A 16,479-nucleotide genomic window follows, 5' to 3' on the forward strand; every position below is an offset into this window, starting at 1 on the left:
TGTTCAAAAATAGCAGATACAGATATACAAGCTCATATACGAGCTTGTATATCTGCTATTTTTGTTCTAAATCCCAAGAGCTTTCTGAAAAACGTATGTTGCTCTATAGCTAAACATCGAAAATGAATCGTGTGAACTAGCAGGCGGGTAGTAATTATGGAGACAGGAGAGTGGACATAGGAGAGTGGACATAGGAGAGTGGACATAGGAGAGTGGATATAGGAGAGTGGACATAGGAGAGGGACATATTGCCCAGGCGGTGAAAAACACTTGACAGGTTGGCCACTTAGTGAGCAACCGGATCAAAACTAATGCGCTCGCTCGCAGGAGAAAATTCACACACGGAAACTTGTGACGGCACACATAAAATTGCTGGATATTATGCACACACACACACACGCACACACACAGACACATACACACACACACACACACAGACACACACATGAATGCCTTGTTGCCTGATGCTTAATTTATGTGGCGTAGTGTGCCGAGAATAGACAACACATTGTTGTGAGATTGACGTGTTGTGAGCTTAGAGGTTGACTATTTTCCACACCGCTACCATCATGCGACGAAGTATGAATTTGAGATAAACAGACACACACACACTTGCAAATACACGCGAAGACGAATAAATCCAGCCTTTTTCTAATTTACATATCGTCTCAGTCGGGTGGAAACCTGATTATGTCCAAAACTGTTACATTTCAGGATTCAAATTCCAAAATATCAAAAGTAGCAGATCTACAAGCTCGAAACGCGTCGCTTTGCGCCGCGTTTCGAGCTTGTGATGCTTTTGTGTGACGCTGTAGTATGATCAAGTAGGCTGTTGATTTACGAAGAAAAACACAACAAGTTAAAATAACGCGATAGGAGGTTTCTGCCCGACAGCAACGATACACGCATGTGTGCACAGAGATCTAATTAGGCCGACCTGTCAGGGAGCCTGTGTGCTCAAAGAGTTCTGACAGCAGCAGCGTTGGCGCTGGGCCCAAGGCCAGATGTTACATCCCAGCCCGTTGCACGGCAGCAGGGGGACGCGACGTGAAGACGGACCGCATCGTTCGTCACGTACAACGGCTACAGGGGAGCGATGGTTTCTTGGAAAAAAAAGTTAACATTTAAAAGGACTTGAGTAAACATCTGTTTTGCTATAACGGGCATCTCATGATTCGATAACAAAATGAATTCAGTGCAATTCAAGATTCAAAACAGATTCTCGATTCAGTATATACGGTGTTCTGAAATATAAATATTTTCATGTCAAGGACCCCCGAATGGATACGCTGTATATTTGGCCACGAACCCCCATTTGAAAACATTTTGTGCCAAGAATGAACCCCCATAAGAGGAGATTCGTCAACATGTATTTTTCAAAACTAGCAGATCTACAAGCTTACAACGCGTCGCATCACGATGCGATGTAAGTTTGTAGACCGGTTATTTTCGAATAGCAGCAGATTTGAACGGTAACCACATTCGTATGCGTTTCCGGTTCAAATCTGCTGCCGACCCAATGAAATGAAGCAATGGGAAACTGAACCGGGACAGGAAACGGGTATGACACCTTCTGGAAACCCGGGACTACTGTGATGCACAGAGCCTATTCCAGTAGACTGTGGGTTTTCTAGTAGCCCAACACTGAGCCTGAATTTCCACTGCGTTTCACTTCATTACTCCAGGAGTTTTTTTTTCTCGAAACAGCTTCAATAGCAACATCAGTTCTATCAACAAACGTTACAGCCATCGTTTTAAACTGTCATAATGTGATACTGTCATCGCATTCAAAGGACGCCGACTGGCCTGGGTGGAATTCCAACCAAGAAAACACACTGGACCCTAGGAAGGTTCTATAGTCTGCAACTAAAGATTCAAGGGGGCTGAAACCAGGCAAATCATGTAAACTTGGGACACATAAAACGTTTTAGTATAGCTCAATTCTCAGTTAGGCTACTGAGAGGAAAAACAGACTACATAAATTAAATTGGTAGGGCTTAGGCTAGCGGCAGAGAACATTTTTGAATTTTTTTTACAATAATGACATGCCCACATTTTTGGGCGGTGTAGCCGCCCCTATAAGTGGGGTTGGGACACCTCATTAGCTGTATTGTGATTGGCTCATTAGTACACCCCTAGCTGTACTGTGATTGGCTCATTAGTACACCCCTAGCTGTACTGTGATTGGCTGACTCTATTGGCTGACTCTATTCAGCACTGTGATTGGCTAGCGAGACACATGATGACATTAATAACCTATAAATAGGATTATGCACTTCAAAAAATCATTTTTTTTTAAAGTGAGCTTCCATCACTATGTATCACAGCCTATTCAGGACTATTCAGGACTGTGATTGGCCAATCACAGCGCAGGATAATTCTACTAATTTCCTGGGCCCAGATCACAGCGCAGGAAAATGTACATTTTTCCAAATCTCACTTATAGGGGCGGTTTCACCGCCCAAAAAATCAAAAAAAAAAAGCTTGAAAAAAACCAAAATTTTGTTTTTTTCAAGTTATGGTTTTGTCCATCATAAAGAGTGTTTCAATAAATGTATTTATCCTTTGTACATGATTGATCGACTCCATTCAGTATTGTGATTAGCTAGCAAGACACCGCCCACTTCACACAGGGTGTGATTTTTAAAGATTTTTTCAACTTTACAAGTGTGGCTGTGATCAGAATCAAAATCAGAATCAGAATCAGTTTTATTGTCACATCACAGGTTTACAAGGTAAAAAAGTGGGTGAAATTCTTTTTTGTACATCGTTCCCATCGCAACGTTAGTTTCCATAGAAAGAAGAGGGGGGGGGGAGAAGAAGAGGGTGGGGGGTAAGTGGGAAGGAGATCAAAACAAGAGAGCAACAGAAGGCCAGACAAGTTATCTACATATTTACAAAAACCTGAGATAATAAAAACTAAAAAAAACTAAACTAAGGTGCCTGAGCATAGCAGCAATGTATTGTATACTGTGCATGTTATACTTATACTGTGCATGATAGACAATGGACGTTAAGGTGCTTAGAGGAAAAGGAGCACAATAAAAAAAAAGACCAAAAAAACGTCAGTGCGTTATACAAGGGATTAAGGTGCAAAAGGTCAGTGCGTGTCCACCTAGAGTGGACTGACCCTAGTATAATCCGCAAGTAGCTCCATGAGAGCGTGCAACAAAAAGTCATTTGTACCTGGTGTAGTCCACAGGTGTGTCCGAGGGGGGGGCTAAATCCCGGGGAACACAGCCACCACTATGAAGATCTGTGCTCTAACAGATCAAACCTGCATACACCTTAGCTCCACCTGCATCCTCTACACTACAGTATCAGCCGGAGATACTGTTGATAGAGCTATAAATAGCAGACCTGCTGCAGCGCATGCTCACCTCCTACCCACCTCCTCCCACCGGGTCCCGTCTCTATGAAATAATGAGGACAGTGAAGCTGCTGTCGGAGCCATTTGTCAGCATGCAGCACTGCAGCCCAGAGCTCTTGAATGAAGCACCAGGGTCATATGTTACAGCTGGTGTTGTTGGGTTATAGGTCGGTGTCTGTTGGGAACCTTGAACGTACAAAACCTTTGTTTTTTCCAGGAATTGGTAAAACATTTAAAGGGATTGTTGGCAACATTAAGCCTAAATTTGAAAAATATGTCTATATATATATTTAGCATTTTCCCCCCTCTATCAGCCACTATATAATGATGCTGGGGTGTTTTCCTGCATTGAAACGCAGTCCTCTTTCTGAAATCCGTATTTCCCTACTGTTTATGTTTGTGGCGGGCCGTAAATTAACGCACGCATGTGCGCATCCGTGCGCGTCCGTGTCAACTTTTTACTTTCGGTTTTAAAATGCTCTCAAACTTCGTTTTTGAGGCACATAATTTTCTTTTCAGATAGCGTTTGGATAGAATTTAGTTGTTTAACTTCATATATGTGGTCAATTTGTCATGAAAGAGCCTATTTATTTTTTTTAATTCAGAGAACCGGCAGGGGCGGGCAGTTCCGCGAATTGTATCCGAATAAAGTATCCTATATTCGGCATGGCGGACCTGAAGTCCCCTTAACTCTATGGAAGTCCTCCGTGCGTCACCCCCTGGTGGTCGGGGAAACGAACTGCTGGAGTTTTTTTCTTTGTTTATCTCTGAATCGCCTACAATCCCTTTAAAAGAACCTGTGTTCCAATGCAGTTATTATTTAGTCAAGTTTTTGTTAATATACTTTTCGTTGGTAAAATATGTATAAAACCCACAGACAGACTTAAAGCGACACTATGTAACCTTTTTTAAATCAATACAATTTTATTTATGCATGTTAATACAATATAACTAATACAATTGGGGTCGTCTCACTGCTCTTGATGTCTTGACACAGGATATGACACGAATTTTGACCTTATTGTCAAGATTCAATTTATCCCCTGAGCAAACAGGCAGGCTCTATGAGCTCAATGGTAAAAATGTCAGCACTTGCGCAGGAAACCATGTTCCAATCCAGGGTGGAAGAGGAACGTTACATAGTGCGCTACCCACACTATAGAAATAATATAAAATACAATACCAATTGGTATTATTGAAGGGGAGAAATAAGTTAAGTTAACGAACTATTCGTGAAGAGTTTACTAGCACCCAAGGCGTTGTCATACAACTAAGTATACAATAGGCCAACCTAAAAAGTTGGCCTATTGTATATGGATATACCTTGTATATGGATATGCAAGGTTTCTGCCCAACATCGATATTTTCACAGGGGAGAGCAGACCTGCATGTTTTGCCAGTATTTATCCAGCTTCTCGGTATAAAAGATGCTTATCTATTTTAGATCTGCTCATTACAGTCTGAATCCAGCCCTGTTTGTTGCTTCTGTGCAGTTTTCACTAATTACATTTATTTTCTCATATTGTGGTCATTAAAAATCTAACGGTATTGCACATATACAGTAGGTATTTAAGTTCAGATAGTCAAAAGGATGAACGGTTTAATTTAATGGTTTTGCACATACATATACAGTAGGTACTTGAGTTTAGATAGTCAAAAAGATGAACGGTTTATTCGGACCCATCCCTACTTCAATCCTCGTCCCAAAATAAAGGCCACAAAAGCAAAACAAAGGTCCACTTACTGGAGAACATAAAAATGACAACAAAATGGCCAGAAAGTGCAGATCCATAGCAGATGAATGTCCTCCTCAGTGCACAGACCATGAATCAGCATTTTCTAACTGCGACCAGAGTAACAAGAGAAGCAGTGTCTAGAAACGATGAGAGATACAATGGTTCCACACAGAATAACGAGCTGGACCATAGCAATAGAATATCAATATTAGGATAGAGATAATATCATTATAAGCGCAACGGTACAAGTGACTCGTTAAGACTGTTGTAATTGAGTGAAATGAATCACGAATGCCTCTCCCCGTTTGGTTATCATATTCACATTCTGAATGATTGCTTCCCCGAATTGTAATGATGCATTATTACAATAATTATTCAAATTGTATTATTAAAATAGTTCATATATTATGCAAGCACCTATAGCCCCCAACATATCAGAATATTGTTAGTCAATTATATAAGACTCAATCGTATTTAGTATGTTTGTGTGTATTAATATATGTCTGTCTATAATGACATGTCCATAATGTATTAATATGTCTGTCTATAATGACATGTCCATAATGTATTAATATGTCTGTCTATAATGACATGTCCATAATGTATTAATATTCCTGTCTATAATGACATGTCCATAATGTATTAATATGTCTGTCTATAATGACATGTCCATAATGTATCAATATTCCTGTCTATAATGACATGTCCATAATGTATTAATATGTCTGTCTATAATGACATGTCCATAATGTATTAATATTCCTGTCTATAATGACATGTCCATAACAGGGACGACAGGGTTAAATTGTCGACCTGCTATTGTCATCTTCCAGACAACGTCATTGGGTAATCTACATGACATCATCATTCAACGACATCACTAGCCTAGCATGGCCAGACTGATATCACTGCTCAGACTGCGTGCCACACAGAGCTGGTGTGGCACCTGCATTTCCAAGGGGTAAATAAAAAAAATGTCTCTGGTGATAAACCTGCCCCATATTTGCATACTGTGTCCTGATTGGTCCCCCACAACTTCGGGGGCAGGGAAATCCAAACACAACCGAGCGGGGCCAGACTAATCTGCCCGAGGGCTATTTATCAATTTTTTTTGCACTGGCATATTCGTCTGGTTTCCAAGCTACGACATCACAAAGTCATCATCATAACCATGTCCGTTAACATTAATCGTCAAATAAACACAACGTCATTTAGCAACTTTTACCAACAAGTGTATCTGCCTCTAGAAAGCTCATCTATAAAGGATTGGTCTGCACTGCCGAACACAACCTGCCTGCTGATCCATTCTCTATATTAGGGAGAGCCACAGCAATCAGCTTCCCTGATTGGCCGACGCAACTCATTGGCTTGATTTGTCAAGCTTTGTGTGACGTTTGTGCCACTGGACTGATATAAGCAACACATTAGGTAGACTCCTCTTTTACAGAGCAGGATTGAGTCTTCTTTTACAGAGCAAGACTTTACAAATCCAACTTGGTCTACGGTGTGAGAAATGCTCTGCTGGGCGGTACATCTGAACGGAGATCCAAAAGGATTCTCCTACGCTGCTGTTGCAGTGGAGCACAGGCTGTACGCCTTTGGAGGTCAAAACTACAAGGACTATATGGATGTGCACGTTTTCAACCCCGGGTCTTTGCGCTGGAGGACGTTGCCTCCAGTGATACCTGGAAGAGGAGATCGTCGCCGCCAGGTTCCCACCAAGTGCTGTGGCCACACAGCTGTGCTGATAGCAGATATCATCTACATCTGGGGAGGGGCTACTTACTGCGACGAGCTTTATGCATTTGATGTGGACACCCACAGGTGGTTCAAACCCAAGGTGTCAGGGACTGTTCCGGCGGCCAGGTTGGGCCACTCAGCCTGTGTCTTGGGGAAGGTCATGTATATACATGGAGGATGGAACCTTCTGACTAGATACATCGCAGACACGTACAAGTTAGACACCACCACAATGGTCTGGTCTTTCATTAACACCAGAGGCGTTCCACCACCTGCTTCATACTATCACTCCGCCACCATCATCGGGACAAAGATTTTTGTATTTGGGGGCTGTGGGGGCTATAGGGAATTCTACAACATCAGAGTGTTTGACACAGAGACCAACTGCTGGCTGAGCACGCCTTCTGCGAAGATTCGTCCCGAAGGACGCTGGAGTCATTCAGCCTTTGCCTACAACGGAGAGCTGTACATATATGGTGGTACCAAAGATCTGACTCCTTTCAAGGATATGTGGAAATGCAATCCAGAGACCTTCTCCTGGAAGAAGATTGAGGCCAAGGGGAAGTGCTCAGGGACGAGTAGTATGTGCTGTTGCATGCTGGGAGATCGCGTCATCCTCTGTGGAGGATGTGACACACCAGATGACCTGTGCATCTTGGATTTCAGTCCTAGTCTGAAGACGTTATGCAAGCTAGCAGTTATTCAGTATGGTCTGGACCAATCAGAACTCCCACACAACATCAGGTGGGAACTGGCTGCCATGACTACCAATAGCAACAGCTAAAACGGTCCACAAAAAAATACTAAAAACTAAAAACACCTCAATGGCACAGATTCATCAGATCACAGTCCATAATAATCTGTATTTTACAGTGGAACCATTAAGGCACCTGCACCAAATTAACATCTTCTGATTGTTGTTTGTGATCAATAGCGAGACCCAGTTAGAGTCTGATAATTGTATAACAATATAATAACTGTATAGAGCCGACTGATTTGTTTGCTGATGCCATGACGACACATTCAGGTTAGACAACACCAGGGCAGGAATTTGCCCCCTCTCTTTGCTTCCTGTCAATAAGGTAGACAACACCAGTTGTCTGATTGAGATTCTAAATTCTTTTTGGCTCTCTCTCTCTCACCAGGTCTATGAAAACAAGGCCAAAACACACGAGCAATTTAAACCTGTATACATGGGCTATTTTGCTCACAACGCGTCACAGATTTGCCATTTGCAAAAAAAGTAAGTAAGTATTTTAACAACACTAATCTGGTACGGGGGGTCCCTGGCATAAAATGTTTTCAGATGGGGATACGCAGACAATTAACACCAACATTTACAAGCGACTTTATAGAAAAACAAGCCCAAGGTCGCTTATAATAAAGCATACATGGCAACACTGGTCCTGGTTCTGGTTCTGGTTCTGGTTGTGGTTCTGGTGTGGTGTGGTGTGGTGTGGTGAGGTGTGGTTCTCACCGTGGACAGGCAGCTCCTCTGCTCTCGGATGACGGCGCAGCAGCCCAGGAAGCCGGTGACCACCACCAGGCTGCCCGCCAGGATGAGGATGTAGGCGGAGACGGCGAAGGTGCTGGAGGCCAGCAGGCTCAGGTAGTCGCTCTTCTCCACCAGGGTCCACACGCCCACGCCCAACACCGCCGCCCCGCCCACCTGAGGGAGGGAGGGAGGGAGGGAGGGAGGGTTTATTTCTAGAGATGTATCGATGAAAAAAAAGTCTTCCCGATACCAACAACCATTAGGGCTGGTAAATTAATATTCAATATTTGAATATTCCTCGAATATTTTTGCGATTTTATTATGTTTTAGAAAAATCTTGAAAAGTGTTTTAACATTTTTGAATAATATAGCCTTTTTTAAACACAAATCTTCTCTTCTGGGGGTCCCTGGCACGAAACATTTTCAGATGACCAATTACACATCAATTGGGGGGTCTTTGACACGAAAAAGTGTGAGAACCACTGCTGTAAATGACATCATCATGTGATCAATTCTGTGGTATCGGAATGGCAAAGACTGGCGTACTCACCGATACCAGCATTTTAGGCAGAATCGGCAGCTTTTCCGCTACTGGTAACGGTACCAGAACAGCTATTAATTTTGTCGACTGAAACTACGATGAAAAATGTTCGTCGACTACCTTTTTTCACTGACAAAAAAAAACGACATAAAAACAAACCTATGATGACAAAAACTATGACTAAATATAACAATATCGTCAAAACATTTTAGTTACTGAGTAGAACTAAGACAAGTCATTTCATGCTTGGTTTTTCTCACGGGTGTCGCACTCGGAAAATAGTCGCTCTACAAGCTCACAATTAAAACAAAATAGAATTGTATTCAAAAGACTGTGACTAAAAAAATTTGCTGTCAAAATGAACAGTGAGCCGGGGGATAGAGAGGGGAGGGGTTAGAGAGGGGAGGGGTCAGAGAGGGGAGGGGTTAGAGAGGGGAGGGGTTAGAGAGGGGAGGGGTCTCCAAAGAAGGCATAAAATGGAGAAAAAGGAAGTAAGCAGAAGTTTGAAATGAATGCGAGAGAAGAAAGGATGGGCGACACAAAAGGAAAGGAATTATGAGGTTATAGAATATGACATGAAGCAGCAGTAGACAACAGAAGGATGAAACTTTAACCACCATAGGCCCCATTTTATGTCATGCAAAAACAGCAGATCTCCAAGCTCACAACACACCACAATGTGACACGCAACAAGCTCATGAGCTACAGTATGAGCTTGTAGATCAAAAAATCTGCGAACATCTGTGCGAACACATATTCAAAGATTTGCACAAATGTTCAACTTTTTTACATTTTTAAAACTCGGTGCCACACTATGAGCTTGTATACATCTGCAATGTTTGAATAGCCAAAGTATAACATAATGGTTAAAGTGGTTACACAGAAGGGCGTTCCCGGTTTGAACGGGCTAAAGCAAGAACTCCTGTACTTTTACTTAAGTACAAATTTGACTTGAGCAACTTTCACTTGTAGTGGAGTTATATTTCACCACCAGTAGTGCTAGTTTATAAAAGGTTGAGTACCTTGTCCACCACTGTTTATAGGACTGACTGGGCCTTTAGAATGACAAGCCAGCAAGCCAGAAACATGGGATACAGTGAGTCAATGGAGTGAGTCTCAGTCACTGTTGACAAAAGGAAACTCAAACAAAAGGCTGTAAGGGAGAACCGGAGGGCAGGGGGTGACGAACAGAGAGGGAACTCGGTGACACTGGATAGAAATGAGAAAGAAAAGAGAGATCCCAGCAGGCCAGACACAGTGGGAGGAGGACAGGAATGAAGGGGAGAAACTGACACACAGAGGTGGAAGGAGAGAAATGAGACGCAGAAAGGTAGATGGAGAGAAAAGACTGATAAAATGGAGAGCTAGGGAGAAGACAGAGAAACTGAGAGAAGATTCCGGAGAAACAGAGGTAGATGGAGAGAAATGACGGAGAAACGGAGAGGTGGATAGAGAGAAAAGACCGAAACCCACTTTCAACCTGGCTATTTTGGGGTCATTATAGGTGTAATGTGTTTCACAAATATTCCAAAAAACGCAAAAACAGGCCGTTTACAGGCTCACAACACATCACATGGAAGCTTATGACTTTCATTCCACTACATTTCAAAGACTAATATTGTACTTTTGACAACATAGTATCAAGTCAACGAGTATGAAAACAAATATTTTATATATATATATATATACACACGCACACATACATATATATACACACACACACACACACACACTTAATTCAAAGAGTATAACTCTTAATTCAAAGTTGTGGGCTTTGTTGATCTGCTATTCTCACCACGAGACACTATCTTACCATGCACTGCAGTACATAAAATAGGGCTTGAGTGGTTGAGATTCCAAACCAAACAAACACGGGGAGATGAGACATCAGGAGTTAATGATCATCATGTCCTGTCCAACCACACACCCACACACACACACAGACATGTTGTTTCCCTCAGCGTTCATGTAGGAAATGCCACAGTCAGAGACGCTCCCTCCCTTCATCTTCCCTTCCCTTTCCTTCAGAAACATTGACTCCCACTTTAAAAAAAAAAAAAAAACAGCAGCACATGGCTCGTCTGAAGGGCAACAGGAGAAAGTCCAGCACCTTTGGGAATTACAGCTGCAATCCGTAACTTTCATGTCCTACCCAGGAGCCCCCCCCCCCTCCTGTAAAATGCATTACAATACATTCCAAAAAAATAAAAGAAAAAGAAAAAAGAACTATCTATCAGAAACAAGTCTCTGCAATTTGGGGAAGAAGAAAAAACTAAACAAAAACAAACAAAAAAACAACAGTACGTTTTGGTTTAGGTCATCAGCAATGTCAGACCCAAACATGCCAGACCACGGTCCCTAAACAGAACAAAACAAGAGGATGAGGGGGAAAAGTCCTGGCTCTCTAAAGACAGAGGTTCTCAAACCTTTTCAATGTCAAGGACCCCCAAAATTATATGTATTTGGCTGCGGACCCCCATCTGAAAATATTTAGTTCCAGGGACCCCCAAAAGCAAAGGTTTGAGTTAGAAAATGTTCGAGTTCGAACAAAAGTTTGCAAAAATGTTCACGATTTTTCAGAAATAGCAGATCTACAAGCTCATAGCGCGGCACCGAGTGCCGCGCTATGAGCTTGTAGATCTGCTATTTTTGAATAGCAAAAGTATAAAAAGGTTAAAGTGGTTAAAATTATTGTGATGCTATATTAACACATTCACTGCCAGGGGTTTTCTAAAACAGGCTGTAGCTTCTGCAAGCCTTTTTTTAAGCATTCTGACTAATCTTTCAAGAACCACAGAATATTTATCTCCCGTATGATCAATCCCCTGATGGTTGTTAATCACGGAGGGTTTCACTGTGTGCTTCTGTGAAGAAGAAAAAAATGTCATCGCAACCTCCCGTCCGCTTGTTATTGATGTATATTTGTGGTCGAGAGAGTGGCTGTATTCAGTCTCCTGGAGAGAGGTTCAAATGAGAGAAGATCCAGTCCAAGGGTTTTAAGTCAGGCATCTTTTATTCAGCCCAACAGGCTACTGCCATGTTAGGTCTAATCAGCAGCGCACCGCATCACAGGTAACAACAGTACTTTATACCAGATTCAGATCCTACCCCCAAGGGAGGCCCAAGAGTTAAGACCCGCCCTTACTCCTTTGTCGTGGCTCGAGTCCCCGCCCACAGCCTAGTATAACATTAGCATTGTCCTTACAGTGTAACAAACTTGTCTTATTTCCAATTATCAAACTTTACTATTACACAAAGGCTGGTTTAGTCATTCTTGTTCAACATCTCTTAAGTTTTAGAATAAGACCACACACTTTATACTTCCATGTTTGCAAACAGTAGTTAGAAATCCAATGAGTCAACATAAGACAACAGTTACTTCAGACTGAATATTTTCCCTAAATGACATTTCTCTTTGTTAACAACACAGGTCATAGTTATCAAGACTTTAATCATTTCAACTACTCATTTAAAAGGCTTTTAGTATTGTGAACATAGTCTTACTCAACTTTGACAGAGTTAAAGCCAAACTTAAAGTTCTTCTGTAGCCATTCTGTCACTGTCTGTGGCCCACACCCAGGAAGGAACAAAGGATATTTTGATCCATTCAAAATTAAGACAAAAGACTGACTCTATGGGTTCGAACGCAAGACGGGGGTAGCATTTCCTGGACTTCAGGGGGGCTAGCTTCAAACCGTCTGTATACACTAGGACAATAGTATTTTAATCAACCACTTGGTAACAAAAGGTTTTGGCTCAGCGACTTGTTTTGATTCTCACTTAAAGCTAGGAGCTTCTGCTCCAGGACAAAGACCAGGATCTTAAAGGGTTGACTGATCAACACATCAATAGCAGAGAAATGCATCTTGTATTCAAAAAGGTTTAGGTGTTGGGGGAATGCAAAGTGGATCGCCTCTCAGCCTGCATACCAGATGGGGGATGTCCCCAGTTATTTTCACCTCCAAGCACTGCCAACTGCAAACTCAGAATCACCTATTATTGTATCACAATATGAAATGAAATTACTTATATCGAACACCATGCTTATGTTTGAAACGATACTACAAATCCCCTCTTGGTAGACTTAATAACGTCTACCATAAAGAAACTTTCAAACATGGGAAATAATAAAATACTGATAAAAACACTCTGGGTTAAAGTCTCCGCCAGCCATCTGTCGAACCTGAAAAGACGCAACCATTATTAGCCTACTTATGTAGACAACTGAAACCGGAAAACAATCATCATTTGGTTACTGTTCAAAACACATCATATAACATACTTTGACAACGAGTGTCCTTTTCGTGTCCACGCGCACAGAATGTTCTCTGTCTTTCTTTTTTCGCCTGAGCTAAAAAACGCTGGTCTGTCTTCGTCTTGAGTGTCCAAGTTCTACTGGGGAATATTCAGTCCTTAAATCAGAAGCTGTTCACAGCTTGGGACATGAGACAGAGGGAAGTGGAATGTGTAATGGATCAGAGGTGGGGGTTGGATGTCATGTTTCAATGACACCTACAGGGCATCTCTCTGCAAGCCTGCCCGGGTCACTGGGGAATATCTCTCCACGGAGAGAGTGTATGGCGTTCATCTTGACAAGGCAACTTTGTTGAATCTGGAAGGCCCAGACCTGGATTCTGGACCATTGCAGTATATCGGTGGTTTTCAGATACCCCACCATCCAGTCATCTGTTTGATGGATGGGCTCCATCCGTCCTGTAGTGATGTAGTTCGAAGACTTCTCACCGCTCCTCCTCTGCTCGACGCCGCTAGACCTGAGACACCCACTCGTCGGCCGTCACCCGGGACCAGTAGACCTCCTGACCCCTGTAGAGATGAGTAGACAGACAGCCTCCTGGTCCGTTGAGCTGCATCTGCCGGTTTCCTGCCGCGGACACGCCTCCAGGTCTAGAGTGGGACTTTTTGAGGGACCTGGCGTGGCATGGTCGGGGGCGTGCCGTTGTAGAACTCTGCTGTCCACTCAGCCTGATGTCCCCTCTTGGTACTGCATCCATCAGCGTCTCCAACTTTCTCCAACGCCATCAGTTCCTGACATGAAAATACTTGGAAAAAACTTTCCCTATACTTTCCCTAGGAAATTAGACATCCTTCTACAAATATCACATTTTAGCTATGTTTTTAGTCAATTTATTCCTACATAAATTACTCGGCTCAATCTCTTTTTGTTATATTTTACAAAACCATGATTCTCATTTGTTACTCATGGACCAGACCGTTTTAGCATTTTCCTAATAGTACCATTTTCCACAGTTTTAGCAACTTTTTAACTCTATTTTCCTACCTATACTTCAACATTTGTTCTATAGTAATCTCTGTATAAACATCACCCCTCTTGGTTCTAAGTTTAGTAATATCAGAATTTTTACTCTCAATATTTTCAAAATGTTTACACGGCTTATGGCCTACTCAAATCTATTCTACTTAAGTACAGATTTTACAAAGATCAGTGCTGGTGATTTGTCGTCACGAGGGTGCAGAGCCGTTTAAACAAATGGAACGGAGACCTCCCTAACTGTCTATCAAGTATTAGCTAATCTTTCTACCTTTCCTGTGGCCGGCACCCCGGGCCTGAGGGGTGCTAAACACTCCCCTACCCCAGGGATCCACCGCTATTCAACTCCAATGGGAGTATATCTAAAAGATATTCACCCCCTGACATTCTAACAATGCCAGCAGCTTAGGTCCGTTCCAGGAAAAGACTGTCCACCATGGTGACTCCCATCCACCAACACCTACCTCGAAACTGCACAATGTGGTCAAATCTCCCTCTTTCTCAGCTTCTGACTCCTAACAGAGACAAGAACAAAGGGACATGGTAATTTTCAAGAAAGGCACAGAACATCTCTTATCTGGTGCTTTGGTATTATAAATGTTTATCTGTTCCTCAAACAAAAGAGAGGTACAGCCTATGTTTAGCCCCAGTGGTGAACCACTGAATTAGGTATTTTAGTCCACTATCGAAACGATCCGTGGTAGTTAAAAGAATAGTGATTCAGACTGGGAACTGGTTACAAGCTGTCACTCAATTGAGGCAAAGTTTACAGTTTCATTTTAGCACAAAAGAGAAAAGACTGTGTTCTTAAGAAAAACATGAAAGAAAGGGTGTAATACCCTCACTTAACCATCAGAGGTAATCAATGGTTCTGTCCTAAGATCTCCTAAAAATAAACCAAATTTCAACAAAATATGGATCACATAAATCTCCCTGTAGCACATGGCTCAAAGGCCTTTTAGAATAAGCCTCTGAACCCGTGCATCCAGACAGCCTGTGAAACTTCTACATAACCTTCAATTATAACCACATCATTCGTTTCTAAATCCACACTGTCTATGTACCCCTTCACGGCTGAGTCAACTAAATAAGGTGTGTCTTTTTAGTTGAAGCACACATGCTAGCTTATCACATGTCCCCCAATATTTAAAGTAACACCAACAGATCCTAATGTGGTCATGTTATGCTTTTCCAATCCGTGATCAAACCCTGGTATTCGAAAAGAACACAAACAACCCTGTTTCTGGCCAGATAACAGGATCTCCAAAGGCATGCATTCCCAGGTTGTAGTCTCTCCAAAAACAGCCATGATCTAACACAAAAAGGACAACACACTCATAACAACATATTAGACCAGTTAAATAGTTAACACCGTCGCGGATAAAGCACAAAATGGGTCAAATTCAAATTATAACAAAACCTTTTCCTTGTTTTAAAAGCACTCAATGCCTTACTTTAGCACAGATTAAAATAAACAATCTAAAACTCCTACTTGTATCTTTTACATTAGTTCACTATTTTCGTCCTCTTTCAACCACATTTAACAATCCATGCAGATCATTGTCGTTGTTTTACGGCCTAAATATCACCTATTTATTCAACACAAGTCCTTAGATAATCATTTTCACATTATTTAGCTAATCAGCATTCACTCCCCCTCTCAACTGTGGTCAACAGACCAGAGTTGAAAAAAAAAAAAATCCAAATCATCCTCAAAAGACTATAAAAATCAAGCCACTTCAAGCACCCACAGGCACCCAGTATCCCAACTTAAAGTCAAAAAATTAACACCTCCCCAAGACACATCAACAATCAAAATGTGTCGAAATTATCTTCCAACCCGCCAATAAGCCATTCGTGGCAACACCACAAATATAGCCTATGTAAAAATTTATACCAGACCAAACGCCTGCATGAACCCTGCAAAACATAGTCCACTCATACAAAAATTAAGAACGATTTCAAGCCACCAGTAGCGTCCACCACTCACAGCCTCCAGTCATTCAACACCTCACTGCATCTTCAACCTCCATACAAGACTCCCATCATGTCTCACAAACATCCCCTCACTCACAACAAAGACTCATCAAAACACACTCACTGAACACATGCGCACAAGACTCATATCCAGACTTACAAACACACCACATCACTCACAACAAAGACCCATTAAAACCCACACACTCACTTCACACACAACACAAGAAAGGGTCTAAAAAAATAACCTCCCGTACGACCACAAGATATCCAAGTGCTAGGGAAAAAACAACAGTTCACACAATGCCTTGAAATTCCATGTACCTTTCT

At 42.0% G+C, this 16,479-nt stretch overlaps 1 protein-coding gene across 3 annotated transcripts in view; it reads right to left on the reverse strand.

Annotated features, from left to right (window-relative positions):
- The window catches only part of tspan11 (tetraspanin 11), a 48,257-nt gene that overhangs the window by 16,114 nt on the left and 15,664 nt on the right, over positions 1-16,479 (reverse strand). For 2 of the 3 annotated variants that reach the window (XM_080421822.1, XM_080421821.1), the window contains exon 3: positions 8,324-8,515. In XM_080421822.1, the coding sequence (XP_080277948.1) occupies positions 8,324-8,515 (192 nt within the window). Of the gene's footprint in view, positions 1-8,323; positions 8,516-8,891; positions 8,950-16,479 lie in introns of those variants that run through there. The other variant, XM_080421823.1, reaches the window with a different exon arrangement.

This window comes from Gymnoscopelus braueri (genome assembly GCF_963280865.1).
Source record: "Gymnoscopelus braueri genome assembly, chromosome: 23".
NCBI lineage: Eukaryota > Metazoa > Chordata > Actinopteri > Myctophiformes > Myctophidae > Gymnoscopelus > Gymnoscopelus braueri.